This window comes from Crocodylus porosus, unplaced genomic scaffold (assembly GCF_001723895.1).
Source record: "Crocodylus porosus isolate Cpor-Errol unplaced genomic scaffold, CroPor_comp1, whole genome shotgun sequence".
NCBI classification, from domain to species: domain Eukaryota; kingdom Metazoa; phylum Chordata; order Crocodylia; family Crocodylidae; genus Crocodylus; species Crocodylus porosus.
The window spans coordinates 156,106,352-156,126,327 of NW_017728886.1; the positions used below are offsets into that span (position 1 = coordinate 156,106,352).

Below are 19,976 nucleotides of genomic sequence, written 5' to 3' on the forward strand. Positions count from 1 at the left end.
CCCCTCCTCCCCGCCCCCTACTTACCGGCACGGAGTCTGGGTCCAATTCCCTTTGGTGGTGAGCAGGAACTGCCCAAATCTCTCTGAATCTTTTCTGAATCAATTCAGAGAGCTTCGACTCAATTTGGACCTTTCTATTGGTGTCCTGATTCGATTCAGATTCAAAGAATTGGGCCAAACTGAATCAGCACTTGAAGCTTCGCACAGCCCTAGTGAAGACTAATGTGGCAGACACTCAGAAATAGGGATATAGGTAAAGAGTGGGCAACCATATGAAAAGCCAGAGCAAAGGACACAAAAGGAGACAAGTATTCAGTCAACAACTGGATGGGGAAGAAAGGAAAAGCAAAGGGCAGGAGGCAGACATACTGTAGAGGCCCTTAAAACAAGAATGGAAAAACTTGAATTCGATTCAGGAAATGGTAGGGAATGCCTGGAGGAATTTCTAGAAGGACTGAATAGTGTTGGAGCAATGGATACAGCAAGTATTTATTTTTGGTATTGGATACCGTGCTTTTGCCTTCATCTCCTTTCAAGTTCTATAAGCCCAATTTAGCCAACGCCATTTAAGACCTTGAGGGCTGTGCAAGCCCAAGACCATAAAAGGGGCAAACCTGTCCAAAAGAAAAGCCTGTATACGCCACACAATCCACAGCTAATAGTGAATTTCACCTTAGAGGTAGCTTGTTGTAGAATCACCTATAAAAGAGAAGCAGAAAAGAAGCCAGAAGAGAAGTATGATGGAGCTCTGCAATGGGAACAAGATACCACCAGGGCTCACAGGACCTCCTCACAGACTAGGAGGAGTAGAGTCATTATGTGGGAGATAATTTGTGGAAACAAGCTTCATGTCCTCTTTTTTTTTTTTTTTTTTGTAGTGTGGGAAGGAGTTGGAGTCAGAACATGTGCATTCGAAATCTAGTCCAGGTGCAAGATTAAGCAGAACTGAAGTTGCTGTGAGTATGGGTAAGCCAAAATGCAGGAACAGGTAGTGTTTGTGTGTCGCATGGTGAAATAGAGACCCATATTCACATGAAGTGTGGGTGAAGATAATGTTCCCGGAGCTGGAAATAATTTCTTTTTAGACTCCAGAGTCTGTTCTGGCCACAAATAATACAGCCCACGTAGGGGTAATGCAAGCTTCGCTAAAATTAAAACAGAACCTGAAAGGAGCCACTGTAGGCAAAAACCGTTTGTGTTCTGTGTTTAGCCAACCTTGGCAATATCAGCAGGGCTCCCAGCAAGGGTGCCAATCATACAAATTAAATAGTTATGAATGCAATATTCTATAGTATATGTACACACTAGTCTAACAAAGCCATTGTTATAAAGGGGTACCAAACCCATGTCCTGTTTCTCTTCCCTCTCCCCTCCACACTGATAATCAAATCCCTGCTTTCTTCTTACCATACTTTAAGGGTCCTGAAGTTCCCTTGGTGTGGGGTGGTGAAAAGGTGCTAGCACCTTATAAGTACACGTTTCCCGTGTGTCCACACTAGGACAGTATTCGTTACCTGTTTCCTTAAGTCCTGAGCCGATCTATGAAGAGTGTGGTTGTTAGCAGTAAGCCCTTTCGTAGAGGAGCCAGTGTTTGTAGTAGGGTGGTGATTAGCAGCAGCCTGTTCTTTACGGCTCTCAGCCTTATGTTCGCTGTTCCTCTCCTTCCCCGGTGTGGCCTCTTTGCTTTTGTGTTTATGAGCAGGTTCTTTCTCCTTCGATGATTTGCTGGATCCATTGAAAACTGGGAAGGGAGAAGGGAATGGACAGGAGACAGGGTTGGGGGCAAGAAGACAAAGTATATAAGAAACCACGGCCTTAATTTAAAAAGTAAAGAAGTAGAACTCCCACCTCCAAGAAAAATAAACTGTTGTGAGTATTAGCTATGTCATAGGTGCCTTATTACATATAATCAAAGTAGCTATATCAATGGAATATTAGAGGGACTGTTTATAAAAAACAGGTTTTCTGAAATGAGATACCAGCTTCAATATCAAATAGATGGAATTCAATACTGTCAATCAATGTCTGAGCCTGAATAGAGACTTATCAATTTCACTTTTGTTTCTAGCCAGTTTCTGATCAGCATTTTTGTTTTTTGATGTCCTAAAAGCTTGGGATAATGAATACTAAAAAGGAAAATTATATTATACATGATTATATATAATTTTGACTTCAGAGCAATATAATTTATATATACATGAAAATGCTTAAGGAGGATGCTGAATTTAATATTTTTTTTATTTTTAAAAAAGCATATGCAAAAACATGCAAAAAAGCTAAATTGTTGCTCCAAATTTCCCCAAGTGTTGTTTCAGTGCTTGCTCCAAGCACGTGGCCTGCAAATGGGAAGGGGGGGGGGATAAAAAAGAAGAAAAAGTACTGGACAAAAGAAAAATAATTCATAATTATGTACAGACTATGTGCAAGTCATGAGGCCCAGCTCTGCCTTTAGCTGAGAACCCCAAATCCTTGCTGCAGTTATGAGAGAACTTGAAAGCAATGATTGTAAGCAGAAGTCCTGTGTCATGATCAGAATTAGCTAAATGTACACAAGTCTATCCCAGCAACTCCCAATCCATTTTCCCCACTGATTTAATCTAAGAATAACAACTGCTCTTCTCCTGCCAAGCAGCATGGAAAAAGAAGAGAACAAAAATCAAAACAGATTTTTTCTTTTCCTAATTGCATCCCCCATCAAACAGTCCTTCGTGCTACCTCTTTCTCAATGCTACACTTGGCAAAACAGTCTTTAGAGTACATCATGCAACATCTAGCCCCATAACTGCCTCCCTCCCTTCATTCAATTTTCCTTATGGAAAATATCCCATTAATTTGTTTTGTACCACAGCCTCTTTTTGCCACAAAAGGTCTGGGAAAGTTCATCATAATGAATACTCTCTTGCACAGCCACAAGTATCTGCAAGTTGTAGATTTATCATGTGTATGTTATTTTACATACACATGTACATACCATACAAAAACACAAAGTGATAACTGTTTGAAACTTGCTTAAGCAAGTTAAATAAAATGCCGTATAAAATGGAAACTGAACAACATTATCAGCTCCTCAGAAAGCCTAATGCACATTTACAATACTTTCCTTTATAAGTTTAAAATCATCCTCCACGGAGACCCCAGCAGTGGCGGCGCCGTGACAGTGCGGGGCCAGCGTTTCCATGGAAACCAGCCCCAGCAATGGCTGGGCAGAGAGCTGCTCCAGGGCCAGGGCTGGGATCTTGCAGGTGATAGCGTGGTCCAGAGCCAGGGCAGAGCTGCTATCCACTGCCTGCACATCCCTGCCCAGGGCATCTGGGCAGCTGCTAGCAGCTCTGGACTACACTATTGTTGCTGCAAGATCCCAGCCTCAGAGCAGCTCCCCACCCAGCTGCATCCCCTGCCAGAGCTAATCCGGCTGGTCTTCATGGAAAACCTGGCTCCACACCTCACAGCCCCACGCTGCTGGGATCTCCATGGAAACTGGCCACAGCAAAGCAGGCAGGGGCTGCTGGGAAATGGAGTCCTGCCCCTGGGCTCGGGTCACATGGGTGAGTTGTGTGCATGTGCGTGTGTCTGTTCACCCACACAGTCACAAGCTGCAGTGTTTTGGGACTGCCTGTGCAAGCACATTGTGCAGCCGATGGTCCCTGTCAATAATGCAGCCCTGGCGGCTTGGAAGTTGGACAGGTGTGATCTATACACTACTCTGTTAATTAATTAATTAAATCACCCTGGACAGAGGAAGTGCTTCTTCTACACTTCTCTGTTTCCCCTCTAAAACTCTCTGATGAACGCAGCTGTCACCGTGATCATTTCTCCAGCTGTGCTGTGGTGGTAAAATTTGTGGAGATGATAAGCAAATAAGTCTGCAGTTACCTGGATCTTCCACCACCTCCTCCCAGCTAGATCTCCCATTTCCTGGTGTACAAAATAAATTACAGCTACTATTATGCCACAAAATATTGAAAGGATCCCAAGCAGCTAAATAATTAGGTTGGCGATCGCAAGAGATAAGGTGAAATCCTGTCTAAGTTAACAGGAGTTCTGGCACTGCCCTTAAATGAGACCAGGACCCCACCCCTGTCTCAGTTTCTCAATACAGCTGAAATGGATGATAACACTTCTCTATCACTTGGAGGTTTCAAGTTTATCCTTCTTTGCAAAGAGTGTTTGGCTCAGTTAACAAAACCTGGTTAACAATGGTTTTTTTCCCCAATGACAATTGGTTTATTTTTAGTAAGAGATAACACACACAAATAATGAATTTCAACTGTGTTAATATGCGCTTTGCAACGGCAGGAAAGTGATATTTTTTCAATGGGGAAAAAACCGTAGTCACTGGATAAGCAGTTTTGCATGCACAGAAACGTTAAGTCAGAGAGATTAGTTTTCTGTAGCCAGTTGCCACTTTATAGCTGCAAATTACTAAAACAGAAAACATAGCCAAAAAGTCAAATTGGGTGCTTTTTATGGGTTTAAAAAAAAGAGAGAGAACAAGAGACAAGGTATATTTTGTACGCAACAGCTCATTAATTTTAAGTGTCGTGGGAACCCTGCCAGTTTTACCCTTCTGAGTAATTATCTTTTGTCTTAATTTGTAAGATTCTTGAAAGGGGGAGAGGAAAAAATGCGTAAGAGAAAAAAAATATTCACTCGCGCAGGAAAAGCTGAAACCCTGAAAAACACAATAGAAAAAAAACTGAAAGACAGACAGAAAGGAAACTAGATGCAAAGTACTCCTAGTCAGATGGTCCTTAATTAAAACAATAATTGGTATCGGCTTCTTTAAAGATCCTTCTTCACTTCTTTAAATAATGCTTAGGGTTGGGATATCCTTTTCTATAAAACAGTGCCATAATAATGTGCTCAGATATGCCTCAAGTTGTTAGGTTTTATTACCACAGTGAACTAAGCATTCACAGTAATCTTTGATCCTGATCCTGGTTTCAGTGAAAATAAGTAGTAAATCATTTAAATTCATGCAGTTACACACCAGTAAACCACCATAAGTGAAATAAGATTCAGGCCTGAAGTGGTAATAAGGGCCAATGGATGGAATGATAAAGTTTCACAGGAATATTATGTTGCCAAAGAGTCATCAGCCATAGGAAAGATGCATCCAAGAAAACTCCAGGAAATATTTCTCGGATTAAACCTGATTTAAAACAAAACTACTAAATCCTGCACTGGGTTCGTGTGCAGCAAGTTCCACTCCCCTTTTTGCCTACCAGCATTTCACAGTTTGAACTGCAGCTCTGCTTTGAAAACCTAGGGAAGCAAAGATATTGCACCTGAGGCTTCTCTAGTACAACCATCTCTCTCTATAGAGATTGAATGATGCAGAGTCTGGTCTCCCAGAGATTGATTCTTTTGCCTGCACACTAGACAAATTTTTGCTAGCAGTTATAAAGGTTGGTTCCCAATGGAAGGAGCAGGCAGAAAAGGGTTTCAGCCTCAAAGTCATTTTCTAAAAGCACAATTAAAGACGAATAAAACTTCTGGAGTCTTAAATAGCTGCACTTTCTTGTGCTGATGTAAGCATATGGTTCTGTATTTCTAACAGTGGTATCCATTATAGCTATGTGAAAAGGGGACTTACACTCAAGCAGAAATAAAGGCCTGACTAAGCGAATCATCGAGGCATCTATAACTTCATGCCAATAGCCGCCTGCTAAGGTAAGCCTTCCCTTCCTTTCACCCACATCCCCCCCATGCCTCGTGGCAGGGCCGGACACAGGCATGGGTGAACTGGGCGGCCACCCAGGACCCCAACAGAAAGGGGGCCCAAAAATGGTAATTTAAAAATTGTCATCATCATCATCTCTGGCAAAGGGGTGGCGATACTGAAAGTTTGCCTGTGGTCACCAGGAGTCTAGGTACAGCGCATACCCTCACACAGTCAATGAGCTCACTATATCTCCACTTCAGACAAGATGATTACAAACCAGTTCAACTATCTGTGAATATTTTATGCTCTGGACGCACTCCCACCCCTGGAGTTTTAATATTCTAACAGCTAATGGAGTGTGTGACAAAGGAAGCACAGCTTCCTGCTCTGGGCTAGCTGTTGTGACCAAATGTGCAAAGACAACTAAACCTTTCACTCTAGACTTGTCTACACAAGTCTCTCAGCCATAGCTACAGCTGTACTAATGCAGACTCTCAGTGTAAGGCACAATTCACAGAGGAACAGCCTGATTGGTGCGAGGACAATTCACCCTAGTTCTATTCTCTTGCATCAGGGAAAAATATATTCTGACCAGAGGTAGCCACAGATTGGTTCTGATATACAGGCTTTTGGACAACTGTCATGAACAAATGCTACTGTCTGGTGTAAGCTGTGCAAAAATCAGGTGTGCGGAGTTTCTAGCCTTTGAAGTTGCTGCACTTGTAGCTAAGGCCTGAGTTGTGCTCATTACTATAAGTAACACAAAGTTTCCTAAAGGATTTGCCACTTTGCTTGGCCCTAAAAATCTCCTGCTTTTCCAGCAATACAAATCAATGCACACCCCACAGATTTACTAAACCATAGATCTAGCCATTTTATAACATGTATGGGGATTACATCTGAAACATTTATAAGACGGAGCTGATTTACTAGTCATTTTTGCTCTACAGCTGGCTCAACGCATGAAACTTTCCCTACCAACACACCTTGGGTTTACGCTAGTCCCATGCTAGATTTGAATTGGGGATACTGAGTGAGTGCACTGGGAAAATACAGAGTGCCTACATGTGCAAGGCACTTTTCTATTCCGTGCACTGGCATTTGGAAGGGGGTATGCCTAAGTGCAAGGAACGTGTGAGAGCCTGTGCTGTGTAATACAATAAATTAATAATATTCCTCTAAATAAATAAATAAAAGCAGGAAACCTAGGACAATAGTGGGAAAAAAGGTAAAGTTCTGTTTTTAATAAGAAAAAGGATCCTTGCTGTCGCTGAGGTATAAGCATAGGGGGAACTCAAATTCAGAGGAGACACCCCGAAATCAAAGAACACCCACCTGCTTTAGGTTGCCAAACACCAACAGAACAACACCGAGAAGAAAAACCTGCACAGTTCATTAGCCACGCTCATATACAGCTGAAGCCGGAGACGTACGCCGGCCAGCTGATTCAAAAGCGGGCTTCAGCAGGAAGATGAGAAGAGCAGGAGAGGCAGCAGAGGCTGCAGGGGCCAGCGAGCTGACAAAAGTCGCAAACCAGGAGGGGCGATCCCAGCAACAGCAGCAGCTGCTCACAGCCTGCATGCCAGTTGCAGGCATCATCAAAACTTGGAAGAAGACTCTGTCCCAAAGCAAGTGGTGGAGACTATGGAAGGCAAGGCAGTTCCACGCTCCAGGCTCCAGCTGCACAGGATGGTAGGAGGGGAATCGACCAAGAGAGCAGCAGAAGGAACTCTCACCAGAGGCAAAGAGGGGAGCAGTGTCAGGGGACATGGCCAGGCACAGGCTACAGGGCAGGGAGAGAAGAGGGACCTTTCCCTTTGATCTCCCTCTTTCCTACTAGTCCTCTCTTTTGTTGTGTCTTATTATTTTCTTTTGTTGTTTCTTCTTAAGTACAGCACAGAGTTGCCTTGTGTTTGTGTTTCTTCTTTATCCATTGTGCACCATGGGCTAGAGTTTTGAGCTGGGAGATCCGGGAGACATAACAGGCCATAAGTAGGAAGTAATCAGTAACCAGCACTGAACCCAAGAGACAAATCCGCAGAGTAGGCAAACATCTGATGGATCCAAGAGTACTTCATTAAGGTGGAAATACAACCTGGTACTCGAGAAAGCGAAGACCATCAAGATTGGAGGGCAAGCCACAGCGACATCAAGCGACCCGTCATAGGCTGGCATATGGAAGGGATGTAGGGGAATATCTGCAAATATCTGTTGGGAGGAACATCCGACCTCAAGGGACCTCCAACGGAAGACCCCACCACTGAAGTTTCATCCAAAGTCATGGCAGGAAAGTTCTGGGGTACTCCCCGGGGTGATCAAGGCCCCTACCAGAGGTCACACGAAGCCTCCCTGCTTCTCTCACCAGGCGCCCACACCAAGGCAGCGTGCAAACGGATTTTCAAAGAGAGACGGGCACACTATGTTGAACACAACCCAGATATTCAGATGTAAACATCATGTCATTATACAGCAATGTGTTTGGGAAGAGATGCAATATTAAGTCAACTATCTGGCATTAAGTATGCATTACGATACAAAGACATTCTTGGTCTGGCACCAGTTCAATTTTAGGTCATGAAAACATGTGTGGCTTTCAAAGAGGCTGGCTTTCAAAGAGGCTTTCAGGACCTAAACCATTTTAAATGGTACTTCCCTCCTGCAGGGACTAAAACAGTGAGATATTGCCACAGAAATAAAATAATTTAACATTTTCAACTGTTTGGAGTTAGGTGCCAGTTATATACAGAGTTGTATAAAATAACCTTTGCAGATAAATACTATTTTGTAAGCTTATAAATTCTACCTCTCTAGACCAGAGAGTTGTATAGATGGATTTGTACAGAGAAATGGAACAAGACATCATCAGATGCTAAAACAAATAAAGGAAAAACATTGTTATGCAGGTGTCTCTCCTGTGCTATCCCAACTCCGGCTAAGTTATAGGTGTACAAGTCCCTGGCAGGATTTCTTGATCTCCTCTAGCAGACACAGACTTAAGTCAAGAAAACTTACCAAGGACTTCTACACCTATAACTTAGACTAGGTACATATGTTCAAAAAGCCCAAGGCAGAATTGATTAAACTTACACAGATTTCTTTAATTGGTGTAGGGTAAGTTCCAGAGCGAACAAAACACACGTTCACCCTTTGATGAGGAGGCACACAGGCTGCCTGCACTGGCCAAGGCCAGCAGGCTAGGGTCGATCCCCCATGCCTCCCACCATGGGAATGTCAGGATACCAGAAGTTGCAGAGTGCAGCCCAGCATCTGATCCACCCTTGATTAGCTGCCGGGCACTGGTAAGCATGCCTCCTCCCGCTGCCAGCATGTCAGCTGCAGGCAGACAGAGGCAACCGTGCTTGCCTGTCCACTGCAAGTGAATCCACTCCCTGGAGCTGCACCTGCCCATGGTTGTGCTTCTGTACCCCACGAGTGGGCAGAGACCCAGGAAGCCTGACCGAGCTGCAGGGCAAGCCATTCTCAGGCACTGTGCTCACTCTGCTTTGTAAGCCTGAAGAAGGGGCCAGCTGAGCACTTCGCTTGAGCAGCCGAGCACAGGCAGAAGCTTGTACGCCTCCCTACAAGGCAAGGCAAGTGGTGGAGGGGGTGTAAAGGCACCTGGCATACCAGCAGACAGCAACCTAACATGATTTGATAGTGGATCTGGTAAAGAAGTTTGATGCAGTAGACTAACTTAATACAAATAAGTTTGAGTACACATCAATCCAAGACTATCTTAGGCCAGGTTCTGCCATTTTAGACTATGTGCCTCGAATGTCTGTACGATTACAGGCTTGGTTCAATTTTTGAACACTTACTCTAGATTATGTGCAATATCTGTATCTAGCCTCAGCCGGATTTGGGATAGGCTAGGAAGGGCACCTGCATAAAAAACAGTGCCATCCAGTGGACTGCAAGGGAAATTTCTTGCAGCCAACAAGTACATAACCTAAAACTGCATAAACAAGTACATGCTTAGAGGAGTAGATGGGACAGTACAGCCGTAAAATATATCTTTGTTTTGAAAAAAGAGTAAAGCTAAAATGTAGAGCTGCCTTATTCCAACACATATCCTGCTACACTCACTTACTAGCCATGTAATCCCACAGCCTATGTACACAAATCTTTCACTCAGCTTTGAACTATTTTATAACATTTTCAGTCTCCCCATACTTTTCACAGGTCGTTCACCTCAGCTACTAAAAAATGTCAGCCCCCAAATGTGGCCTGCTTAATTTGCATATCAAAACAAAATTACTGCAGAAATGGTCACTTCTGTGTTGCTTTTTTTTCCAGAAAAACTAAGTGCAGCAATTACTGGTTCCACAATATTTCAATAAAAGGCTGTGAAATCATGCAAATAATTGCCAATACATTTGCTAGACTAGTACTGCACCTCCCAAATGCTCTCATAATCGCACTGTGGCAAGAAACAGCAGATATTTTTCTTGTGGTGTGAAGTCCAACAGACAGGCACATAACTAGGAGTGGAAAATCCTCAGGCACCAATTTAGAGGCAGCAGCAGCTCAGCAACATCCCCCACACCCTCCAACCCTGGCTCCCCTGCCCAGGGAGTCAGAAATCCTAGTTACATCTGTGCCAATAGAACTTAAGCCTCTTGAGCACATACACCCAGATATAGATTCAATTAAACCTAAAACTAAAAGAGGAAATGTGCACACAGATGCACATTCAGGATTCTCATACAAATACTCAGGAATGCTGGCATCTACAAGTGTTGCGACTTACAGCACAACAGGTTAAAAAATACACTGAACAATACACTGAAGTGACGAATAAGTGCGTCCCAGTTTTCTGCACTTGAACAGTGTACTGCATTGGTTCTGAAACGTGCTAAATTTCCCTTTGCAAATTGGGAACTAAAACGTTTTATGTTTCATCTGCTCAATGGAAGGAACTGTACTAAACACAGCATGGTATTTCCAATGATGTTTCCTTTACCCGAGGCTTATGTTAGAACATAAATATATTTGCTAGATCTGGTTTTTAGATCCCTTCAAAGGAAGCTCCAAGCACACATCCATGGCAGACCAAAGCTGTCGTTGTCTTTGAAAATGTCTGACAAACCATGTTCTAGAGAGATAATATTCCAGAGCATGGGACTGCAGCCATTTCAAATATAGTTAGACCCCAGCGTGCACTGAGCAAACTAGTATTCTCCGTTGCAGAGAAGAGCTGTGTGTAAGGACTGCTGTAGTTCACAGATTTTGCTTGGGAGTAGAGAAAACTCAACTGTCTAGCTTAGAAAACTGGTATGCACTGAAAGTAAAACAGATCGTCTTAGGTGAAGTAGTTCCACAAACAGATGGCTCTCTTCCTTGTCTGAAATCTTTTTATTACTGATGCCAGACATAATGAATCATAAAGCCTTTGTGTTGAAAGTAGTTAGGCTAAACACAGAGTTTTTACAGTCAGGTAATTTAGGGGGTTTTCTTTGCAACAGTCCTCCATTGAGAGCTTTCCAGTCCTCAGCGTCCACCTTTCAGGCAGCCAGGTCATGCCACTCCCTGGATCAATCACTCTCCAATAAGGTCTGCCCATGTTAGTGTCCCACCTCCACTCCCCAATGATGGTTTTGCCTTCAGGAGCCTGACATAGTAACAGCAAATGGCAACAGAGAAGGTGCTTCTCCTAAACAAACCATGATTTATTTTGCCAAAAGGTATGTAAAACTCATAGAAATGGACTGAAAGCAGAGAGACTCTTACCTATGTTTGAGATTCCCTGCAGGTGTCTAGCTAAGTGTGAATTAGCCCAGGTGCTCCCCTATCTTACTGGGGAACCAAGTTACAGCTTGCTGCAGACCAGGCAGTGATTCTCCCTTCCCTATCTTCAGAGCCTATCTTTTAACAGGCCAGTCTTTTCACGTCCTCTTTTTCACCTTGCCCATCTGCCCACTCACAAGACTTGAGGCTGAGGACTTCATTTTTGTGGCTGTAGATCTGGCTGTTGTGTTTGAGGGGCTGTTCCTTACTTAGGTGGTTGCTTTATTTTTCCTGCCTATTCTGTTTTAACTGTATGCATTCAGGCCAGTGACTCTTAATCGGGGTCCTGCAAGATCCTTGTAAGAGCTGCAGTGCCTGGCCCCCATGCAAAGAGGTAGGCACACTGCTCACCACCCCCACCCCACCAGCCCCAGAGTCCAGCAAACAAGGGGCACCCACAGCTGCCCCCCCTCACCCCATCACAGCCCATATACTGGCTGCTCTGAGCAGTGCACTGTTACGGGTAGGCACATGTGGAGTGGGAGCAGTTTTCTTTAGACGGACTTGTCCACCCACTCACATGTTCCCAAGGCCAGGGGTTCTGGACTGGTATGCAATTCCCTGGAGCAGCTGCCTCAGGAGCAGGGGCTATGCTTGCCCAGTCAGCTACAGACCAAGAAGTGAGAAGGGGCTCACCCTCCCTCCTCCCAGATGTCGTGTGTTCTGTTGCCTACCCCTGTGCCCCTCCAATACCCTCCGTGCTCCCCCCACACCCCACTGTGTGTACTGTCAGGCACCTCATGCCTGCAGCTTGGGTGCTCCTTGGCTCTGTTCATTTTGGTCGCAGGAATGGAGTTCAGGGGCAACTGCCCTAGAATAATCAGTTCCTGGTCCCCAGTGATTACCTGAACCCATGTGCAGGGCATCCCGGTGCCACGCTGGGAGCAAACTTAGGAAGGCCCAGGCAGAGACAGATGGGCTGTCTCCTTGGAGAGCTTGAACACTTATATTATGTTCTATAATCTATTATAATATAACAATATAATTAATAAGTAGCATGTTAAGAATATGACTACAATGCTAATATTATAGTATCCATAGTATATTTATATTAATTTAAGTACTGCTGAAATTCTGAAAACTTTTGGAAGTGGGCTTTGAATCTAAAATGGTTGAGAACCACTGGATTAAGCCATAGAACATCACACAGGTACACTGAGGAACAGGAGAGATGTATAAAATAACAAAAGTAGACCAGAAATATTCCCTGGGTCTCAACATTCCCAATTTGGGCAAATACACGGACATTTTAGACGCATTCCTAATGACAATTAAAGAAGTATGTGCTTAAGGTCAAAATTAGTTCATAGTTCAGTTGCAATTAAGACCCAGCATCCTGAACTTCTGTTCTAATCACCACAATGCACAGCCTCCCCAATTTCCTATACTTTAATTAAGAATTCACCACAAGCTTCCTTAATACATAGTTGGAAGCTTGACGTTAAAGGCAACCACGTCTTTTTTTTCCCTAAAGAAAAAGGAGAGACCCCCTTAATGCACATTCTGTAAAATTATACCAGAATAGATTTACATGCTATAACAGAAAGAGAGATTTCTTTATTCTTGCTGAAGGTTCACGTGGTCTCTTAGCTGGGAAAATACTCTTTGAAGTCAGCTGCATTGTGGAAACCAACTGATTCAATTGATTAGTTTCTGGCCTTTCACCATTTTAACCCTGGTATGAATCCTAAAGCAATTAAAAACCTTCTGACTCGGAATACAATTCCGCATTTAGCTCTAGAAGGCTTACTCAAAACATCCTCCCCCTAAAATGATCCACTCAATGGAGGGAGGGGAAAAAATTGCTGGTAGTTTTGCTGCTTAATTTGCTAGACATTGTAGAAAGTGCACGTAGAACTGGTTCACGAGCAAGCAAGTTGACATAAACATAGCTGTCCATTTAAAAAAGATACAGAAGAGCAGTTTCTTTTGCAAGCAAATACAAATGTTTTACTTCAGAAGAAAAGCAGCTCAACTCTTCCTAACAAGGCTGCTCTCTTGCTGGCTTTATTTTACTTATTATAAATTTGAACACGCAAGAGCATGCATAAAAGGAAAATTATTGAAGATCTCATACATAATACACAGGCAGATTCCATAGGACACACCTAAAACAGCACACAGGACATAAGATGTCACCTTCCAACAACCAAACATTAATGTCTGATCAAAGACACATAACAAGGCAGCTGGGCACCAGCAATGCACAGGCAGTGGCCACTTCTGGCTGCTGCCATGCCACTTGCCTGCCTGTAGCACCAGCTGTTATTTTCTTACCCCACCTCCCACGTTGATGCTTGGGGAGGCTACTCTGGTTAGTTATTCTACTGCCTGACCAAAGCAAGAAGTCTCCAAAAGATTCCACTTTGAGACTTTATCAGGAATGTCTGCAAACTCATTCTAACGTCCCACCAGATCTACCCTGGTCAGCTCAATGTGGCGATGATATAGAACTAGTTTTCAAAAGCAAAGACCTACCATTTTTTCTTATGGTAACTGCAGCAATATCTTAGAAAAATGTTTAATCACAAAACTATTGCTGTGTGCACTTAGATTTTAGACCCAGCATGCTATCATGTATGTTACTCTTCACTCTAGCAAAAAGGTGGTTGGCAGCCAGTCACTTCCCCTTGCTAAACATTCTTCTACCCTACATGGAAGCTAAATGACCAGAGAATGTCCAAAGTACCAAGGAAGTGGGAATAAAAATATAGGCAATCATAAAATTCTATAATTATCTCTGTGAATGCAGCAGAGCATTCAGAGATTGCATCACAGTATACTCACTGTCTCAAATCCCTTGAAAAAGCCTATTCATGCATATATACATTTTTAAACACATCCATCCATTTTCTGTTGAGGCAAACTTCAAATAGAAGGCTCAACAGGTTAAAAATATGTGGACAGATAATTTGTAAGAATGGTGTATTCTGAGCTCTACACACTAAAAATGCTACAGGCTGCTACATGGCTAGTAGAAAATAGCCATTATACCCTAGATAGTTGATCTGTCCCGTTTCCTAAGAAGAAATCAGTTGACCCTGTCTTATAACATAAATCAAGCTTGGAAGCTTTGCTGCTATATGTCATAGCAAACCATCAAGATTATCAAGCCTAAAATGCTTGAATACATGCTCTATGGTAAAAACAGAAGGCTTTAATTAAAAACTGACTCTCACGCTAGATTGAACTAATTTGGTGCAGTCGTCCCCTGTTGGCCTTGCTTGTGGTCTCACGGAAAGAGATGCACATGAACCACAGCCTATGTTATTCACAAAGAAAACTTCCATGGGCAAAACAAAGATGACAGACAGAGAAAACTGGACTTACTCACAAGGCAGTTTTCAACATAGAAAAAAGGTGGTGTTTTGTATTTCAAAACCTCTGAAAAACACTTCACATAGACCCCACGTATTGCAGAAAGGTCTCTGGTATAACCCTTAATGCAAAAGTTTCACTCATGCTGGCTGTCCTCTGTACTGACAAAGAAGATCAAGCCATATTACAGGCAAAACAAAAAAACCAAAAAAACCAAAAAAAAATTAGCCCTTTGCTCCAGTGGAGTTTTCAGGAACCTGTGGTTTCAAACTAGTTTCAAAGTCCCAAATTGCAGCCACAGTCTCAAGGAACTTACCATAAATCTTTTGGCACAACATACGTATTTAAAGTCAGAAGTTCTGTGTTAAGAGTATGGAGAATTTCTTTCCTTCCTGCATGCAACTTTGCACTTGCCACTTTACTAGTGGTGAAGCACATGGTTTTATTCACAATGAACCCAAAGCATAAAGTCTTGATGTGGCAGCTGAAGGTGTTTGGAGCCAAACAACTCTAAAAAGCCTGTGAGCTAAAGTACTGGAAAGCATCCTATCCCCTTCTACCCCTCTGCAACCAATCCATGAATAAAGAAGTAAACTCAAGAGTTTTAGAATGCAATGGAAACAGCTCCAGCCAGCCACACAAAATAGGTTGGATACCAGAAGCAGCTCTCTGTAAAGAAAAAACTGTTTGGAAAAGCAGCCACTCATATTTGGAATAGCCTGGACCTATTAGTATCTTCCTCAGCTAAGGAAGAAGATGAAAGCAAGAACTGCCCCAACCTTCCTCATCCTCCTAAAAAGCCTGAAACAGAAACAAATCGTCTTTTCTGATGAGAGGAGAGGAGCTGCTCAGGGGGTCATCACAAGGCTCTTCCCACCTCAGGGATAGTGGGGAAGGGAATAGAGAACCAACGCTGGCTTGCTGTGAGGAGCAGCAGCATTAGTTTAACAGGGTGAGGTGCTGATGCAAACTGAATGATGAATGATTTTGGTGGGAGGGGGGGATGGCAACCCAGATATTTTTCTCTCTGGCCACTAGGCTTAGTCCTTTGGGCGAGGAGGTGTTGAGTAAATCTTTCAAGCCGACGTAACACATGACATTGATCAATTTATCTGGATGACACAAAGGCCATGTGAAGAATATATGCTGCGACTAAGGCATCTCTGCCGATTTGCAAAAAAATAACTGATGTGATCTGCAGGAATAAAATCTTGTGTTACCAGCTGCATTAACAGAGAAGCTTAAAAACCCAGCTGCAAGTGAGGTGGGCAATATCCCATGGGGAATAACAATGCTGCCTCTTAGATGTGCATTTTGGTTATATTTATTGAGTATTTTTGTCTTATTTGTAACTTAAAATCAAATCATTCCAGATTAAATACCTGTGTCCAGGCAGCTAGGGAATGCCAAATAATAGCTTGAGACATTAGCAGAACTATTCTCACTGTGTTGCTTGAAGCATTGCCTGGTCCCTCATTTATACTTCTCCCATGAGCAGATAGAAAGCAGACTCTAGACAGAGACTGGGAGAAGAAATGGAAGACTGCCGTTCCATTCCAGACCAATTTCATATGATAAGCAGTACCAGTTTTCTCCCAGAGCTCAGTTTTTATCCTTTTTTATTAGGCAACTTTCCCAATAAGATTTGGGACTTACCATGCCCATTTAGAATCTGCTTATGCGTTTTTCCTTTCCTGGGGGTCGAATGGCATGAAGATGAAGCATTATTGGTGGCTGCCTTTGTGTCCTCTGACTCCTCATCTTCTTCTTCTTCTTCCTCCTCATCCTGAGAGCTTCCAAAATATACCATGTTGCTGGGAAGGGCTGGAGAACCTGAGCATTATGAAGAGATGACTTGTTAACATTACTCAATACCCCTCTGCACTACCAGCATAAATTGTAATCTAATTTAGTGATAAAACCATTGAGAGTGAACAAGGGAGGGGAGGCAGGTCACGTTATTGCATGTGTTCAATAATGGTTTCACAAAAGGGATCCAACAAAAGTACTTCAGACTTGGGCTCAAGTCGAGTCCTCAAGTACCCAAGTCCTTTGCTCAACACTGCTGATTTAAAGGAGGAGATTGCGTGTTTTGCTGAATTTGGATTGAAGGGACCACAGATAAGCCACTCTGTGCCTCAGAAAAATGTCAGAAGAGTAATCCTGCTGGAAGTAATGACGTTTAGTGTTCACAGTGCTTTCCACTCGCGTATCTCAAAGGGCTAATGCTGAGAAAGAGAAAACTGAGCCACAAAGAGGTTACGAGGTTAAGGGACCTGTTGAAGCTCATGTGAAGAACAGAAGAGAACTAGGGTCTCGATTTCCCATGCAGTGCCTAGTTCCAATACTGTCCTTCTCTCTCTCAGCTTTCAAACTGTGGGCCTTCTCAAAGGACTCATGCACCCAAGCATAAACACTTTGAAATGCACTGTTTGGTGTGGATGGCAGGCAACAACTTAAAACTGAAGGAATAACTCAAGATTAAAATTAAAATTTACCTCCTGCATAGGAAGTCCTTCCTGTGTGGATACTGTTGCTAGTAATGACAGTTAATAGGCATCCTATCCTCCTTTATCTCAAATGTCAGAGCTGCTACTTTAAGAGGAGTCTTCCACTCAATCCCAGATCCCAGATGCCTTAAAGAGCAGGCTGTTCAGTTACGCACACAAAGGTTTTTCAGAAGAACAGAAACAAACAAACAAACAACAACTCCATAGAAGTCAAAAACAAGGGATAAAGCAATTCATCTCTTACACCGTAGTACACTCATTCCCAACACAAGGAAAAGGGGGATGAGCAGGGAAAACTCTACCAAGTTTCCCCTTCTTGGCAGCACATCAAGACCTTTGGCCAGGGAAAGAGCTTGTAGCTAAAGGCTACATACAGAGCAGTGGCAGTAGATAAGTGGACCCTACTGCCCACTTTCACTGGCCTTGGGTCCACCCACAGACCTGTTCCTCTTCTTAGCTCCTACTCAAACCTCTTCTCTCCCCTTCCTTCCCATGCACACACAGCTTTTTAGTGGGCATGGACTGGGGTGGATCTGGGGTGTGTACTGGTGTACTCTCACTCCCCAGTCCTGGTCCACCCAAAGTTTCAACCAACTACTTGGCAGTGGCAGCAGAATTTCTAGTCAGGCAGTGCTGAGGGAGTTACTTGACTCCATGGCTCATTATAATCTACCTGATCCCTACTAAACGCTTCATTCCACAGGTGCTAATGACCTTCTCTTTTTAATGGTCTTAATGTTCCGCGCATCAAGCTATTCTTTCTCCTGCAATTCTGCAGTCTGTTCGCTGCTCCTGGTAATGAAGCTCCTATTTCACAGTCCTGAAGATTGTTTTTTAACTCATTCCAATGAAGTTATATTTGTTTTTACTTCATTCTTGAACTGAATAATACAGCCCTAGGCCCCTAGCATATTAGTATATCTTCTAGTTTATTTTTAACTGGAGAAAATATATGTTGTTTTATATGCAATTATGTCATTGCACCTACTTTTCAAAACTCTAGATCCACCAACAGGCATGGATGGTTCTTTCAGATATTCGCTAGGCTGAATAAAGCACGGATGATTCTACCTCCTCTCCCTAGGTGACCACAGGGCCAGCTGCAGCCCACAAAGAGATTGAATCAGGCTTGAACACCTTGGGGAATCCACAGCACACTGCTGCCAGCACTGCGGAGGAGGTATCCCCAGAGTCCTACAGCCTTCCTCGTTCCATCTATTCCCTCACAACAGCATCTGCCTGTTGCTGAGGATGTGGAGATTTGCAGCATGCAACAGGGGGCTGGGTTGGAAGCAGCAGTCCCTGGTGACAAGACGCTGCCCTAGGACCAATGCTGCTTTTAGAAAACAGATCCCCTCTACTGTCAGCTAGTGCACTGGACATCAGCAGGGGTACAGCTGGCACATACTGCTAGGGTTCTTTCCCTATATATAGACAGGTACATATACAGACTTATAAGATGACGGAGAGAATAACCAGAGAAACTACACTTAATAGTTTGCCTACCTACTGGTTTAGTATATACCCGGACCTTCCCACGTCTGTAGAATAAGGATCAGCAGAGCCAAGGTTCAAAAGTCATTCTCAAGGCATGAGAATCAACACAATTTACTTCAAATGAATAGTGGGGCTTTTTACTCAGGACAGGAACATTAAAGCATACTATAAGCAAGCATTTAAGGAAGGCAAGAAGCAATTGGGAAAAGGGGAAGAGGGAGGGGGGCAGGGGATGGGAAAAAAGAATTGTTCCATTTGGACAAAGAAGCAATAACCTGGGACAATTCTGCCTGACGAGTATGTTTCCCTTTTTCTTCCCTCCACACAAGTCTGCAATAGGAATCCAAGAATTACTGGCTCCGTATGCTGTATCAGCTCATTCTATGACTTGGTGCCAAGGTTCACAATGTTTGGTATCGTCATTATTATTAATGCTATACAAACAATGGCAGGAAAGCAAAAGTCACTGCAACCACTAAGGAGCCCAGTTTCATAGTTTAATAGCTGCTTGGCTTCAAGAAATCAAATATTTTGGGGAAAATAGAAACACAGTGGCAGAACAATCCAACCTGGAATACAGGGTTGAAGTGTATGTTGAAGTATATGTGCTGTTCAGGAAAACTAGAAATAAATGTGAAGTTGCATGGTCACTACACACATTAATGACATGAGAGGATGTAAAGAAAGCAAGCTTAGTATGGATTAAAAAAAAAGATTCTGTTTAGGGTGCTAACTAAACAAAACAAAAAGCATATCAGATACTAGCTGTCATGCAATAAAATAATGCAATAATGAAATATATAAATGTGATGTTAACCACATTTTAATTCAGTAGCAGAGAATGGATCGGCTTAGAAAAGGAAGGAAAGGTCAACTCAGTTGAGAACAGGGCTGTATACCCTACCTAACTCTGAGCAGGCACTCTCTCTACCCTCATTCCGTGAATGTACCATCTCCAGTTGCAACAGCACACTTTTTAATTCTCTTCCAATTTCAAATTATGAACAAGGTTTAAACTATATCCCTCTGACAGCTCAGACTGTTTGGGGAGTACATTTCCAGCCTAGGGAAATTAGACTAGCAGCTTCCAATAATATAGGAGAATCACACTAATTCTCACTACACTAATCCAGCAACTCTGCAGTATCACAGAGAGGCTGGTATTCTCCCCCCACATTTCATAGAGATTTATTAAAGGT

The 19,976-nt window shown here is 43.1% G+C and overlaps 1 protein-coding gene across 1 annotated transcript in view; it reads right to left on the reverse strand.

Annotated features, from left to right (window-relative positions):
- Nucleotides 1–19,976, reverse strand: part of JARID2 (jumonji and AT-rich interaction domain containing 2) — a 314,361-nt gene that overhangs the window by 49,845 nt on the left and 244,540 nt on the right. The window contains exons 5-6 of the mRNA XM_019543649.1: nt 16,427–16,603; nt 1,515–1,741 (exon numbers count right to left, since the gene is read on the reverse strand). Coding sequence (XP_019399194.1) covers nt 1,515–1,741; nt 16,427–16,603 — 404 coding nt within the window. The remainder of the gene's footprint in view (nt 1–1,514; nt 1,742–16,426; nt 16,604–19,976) is intronic.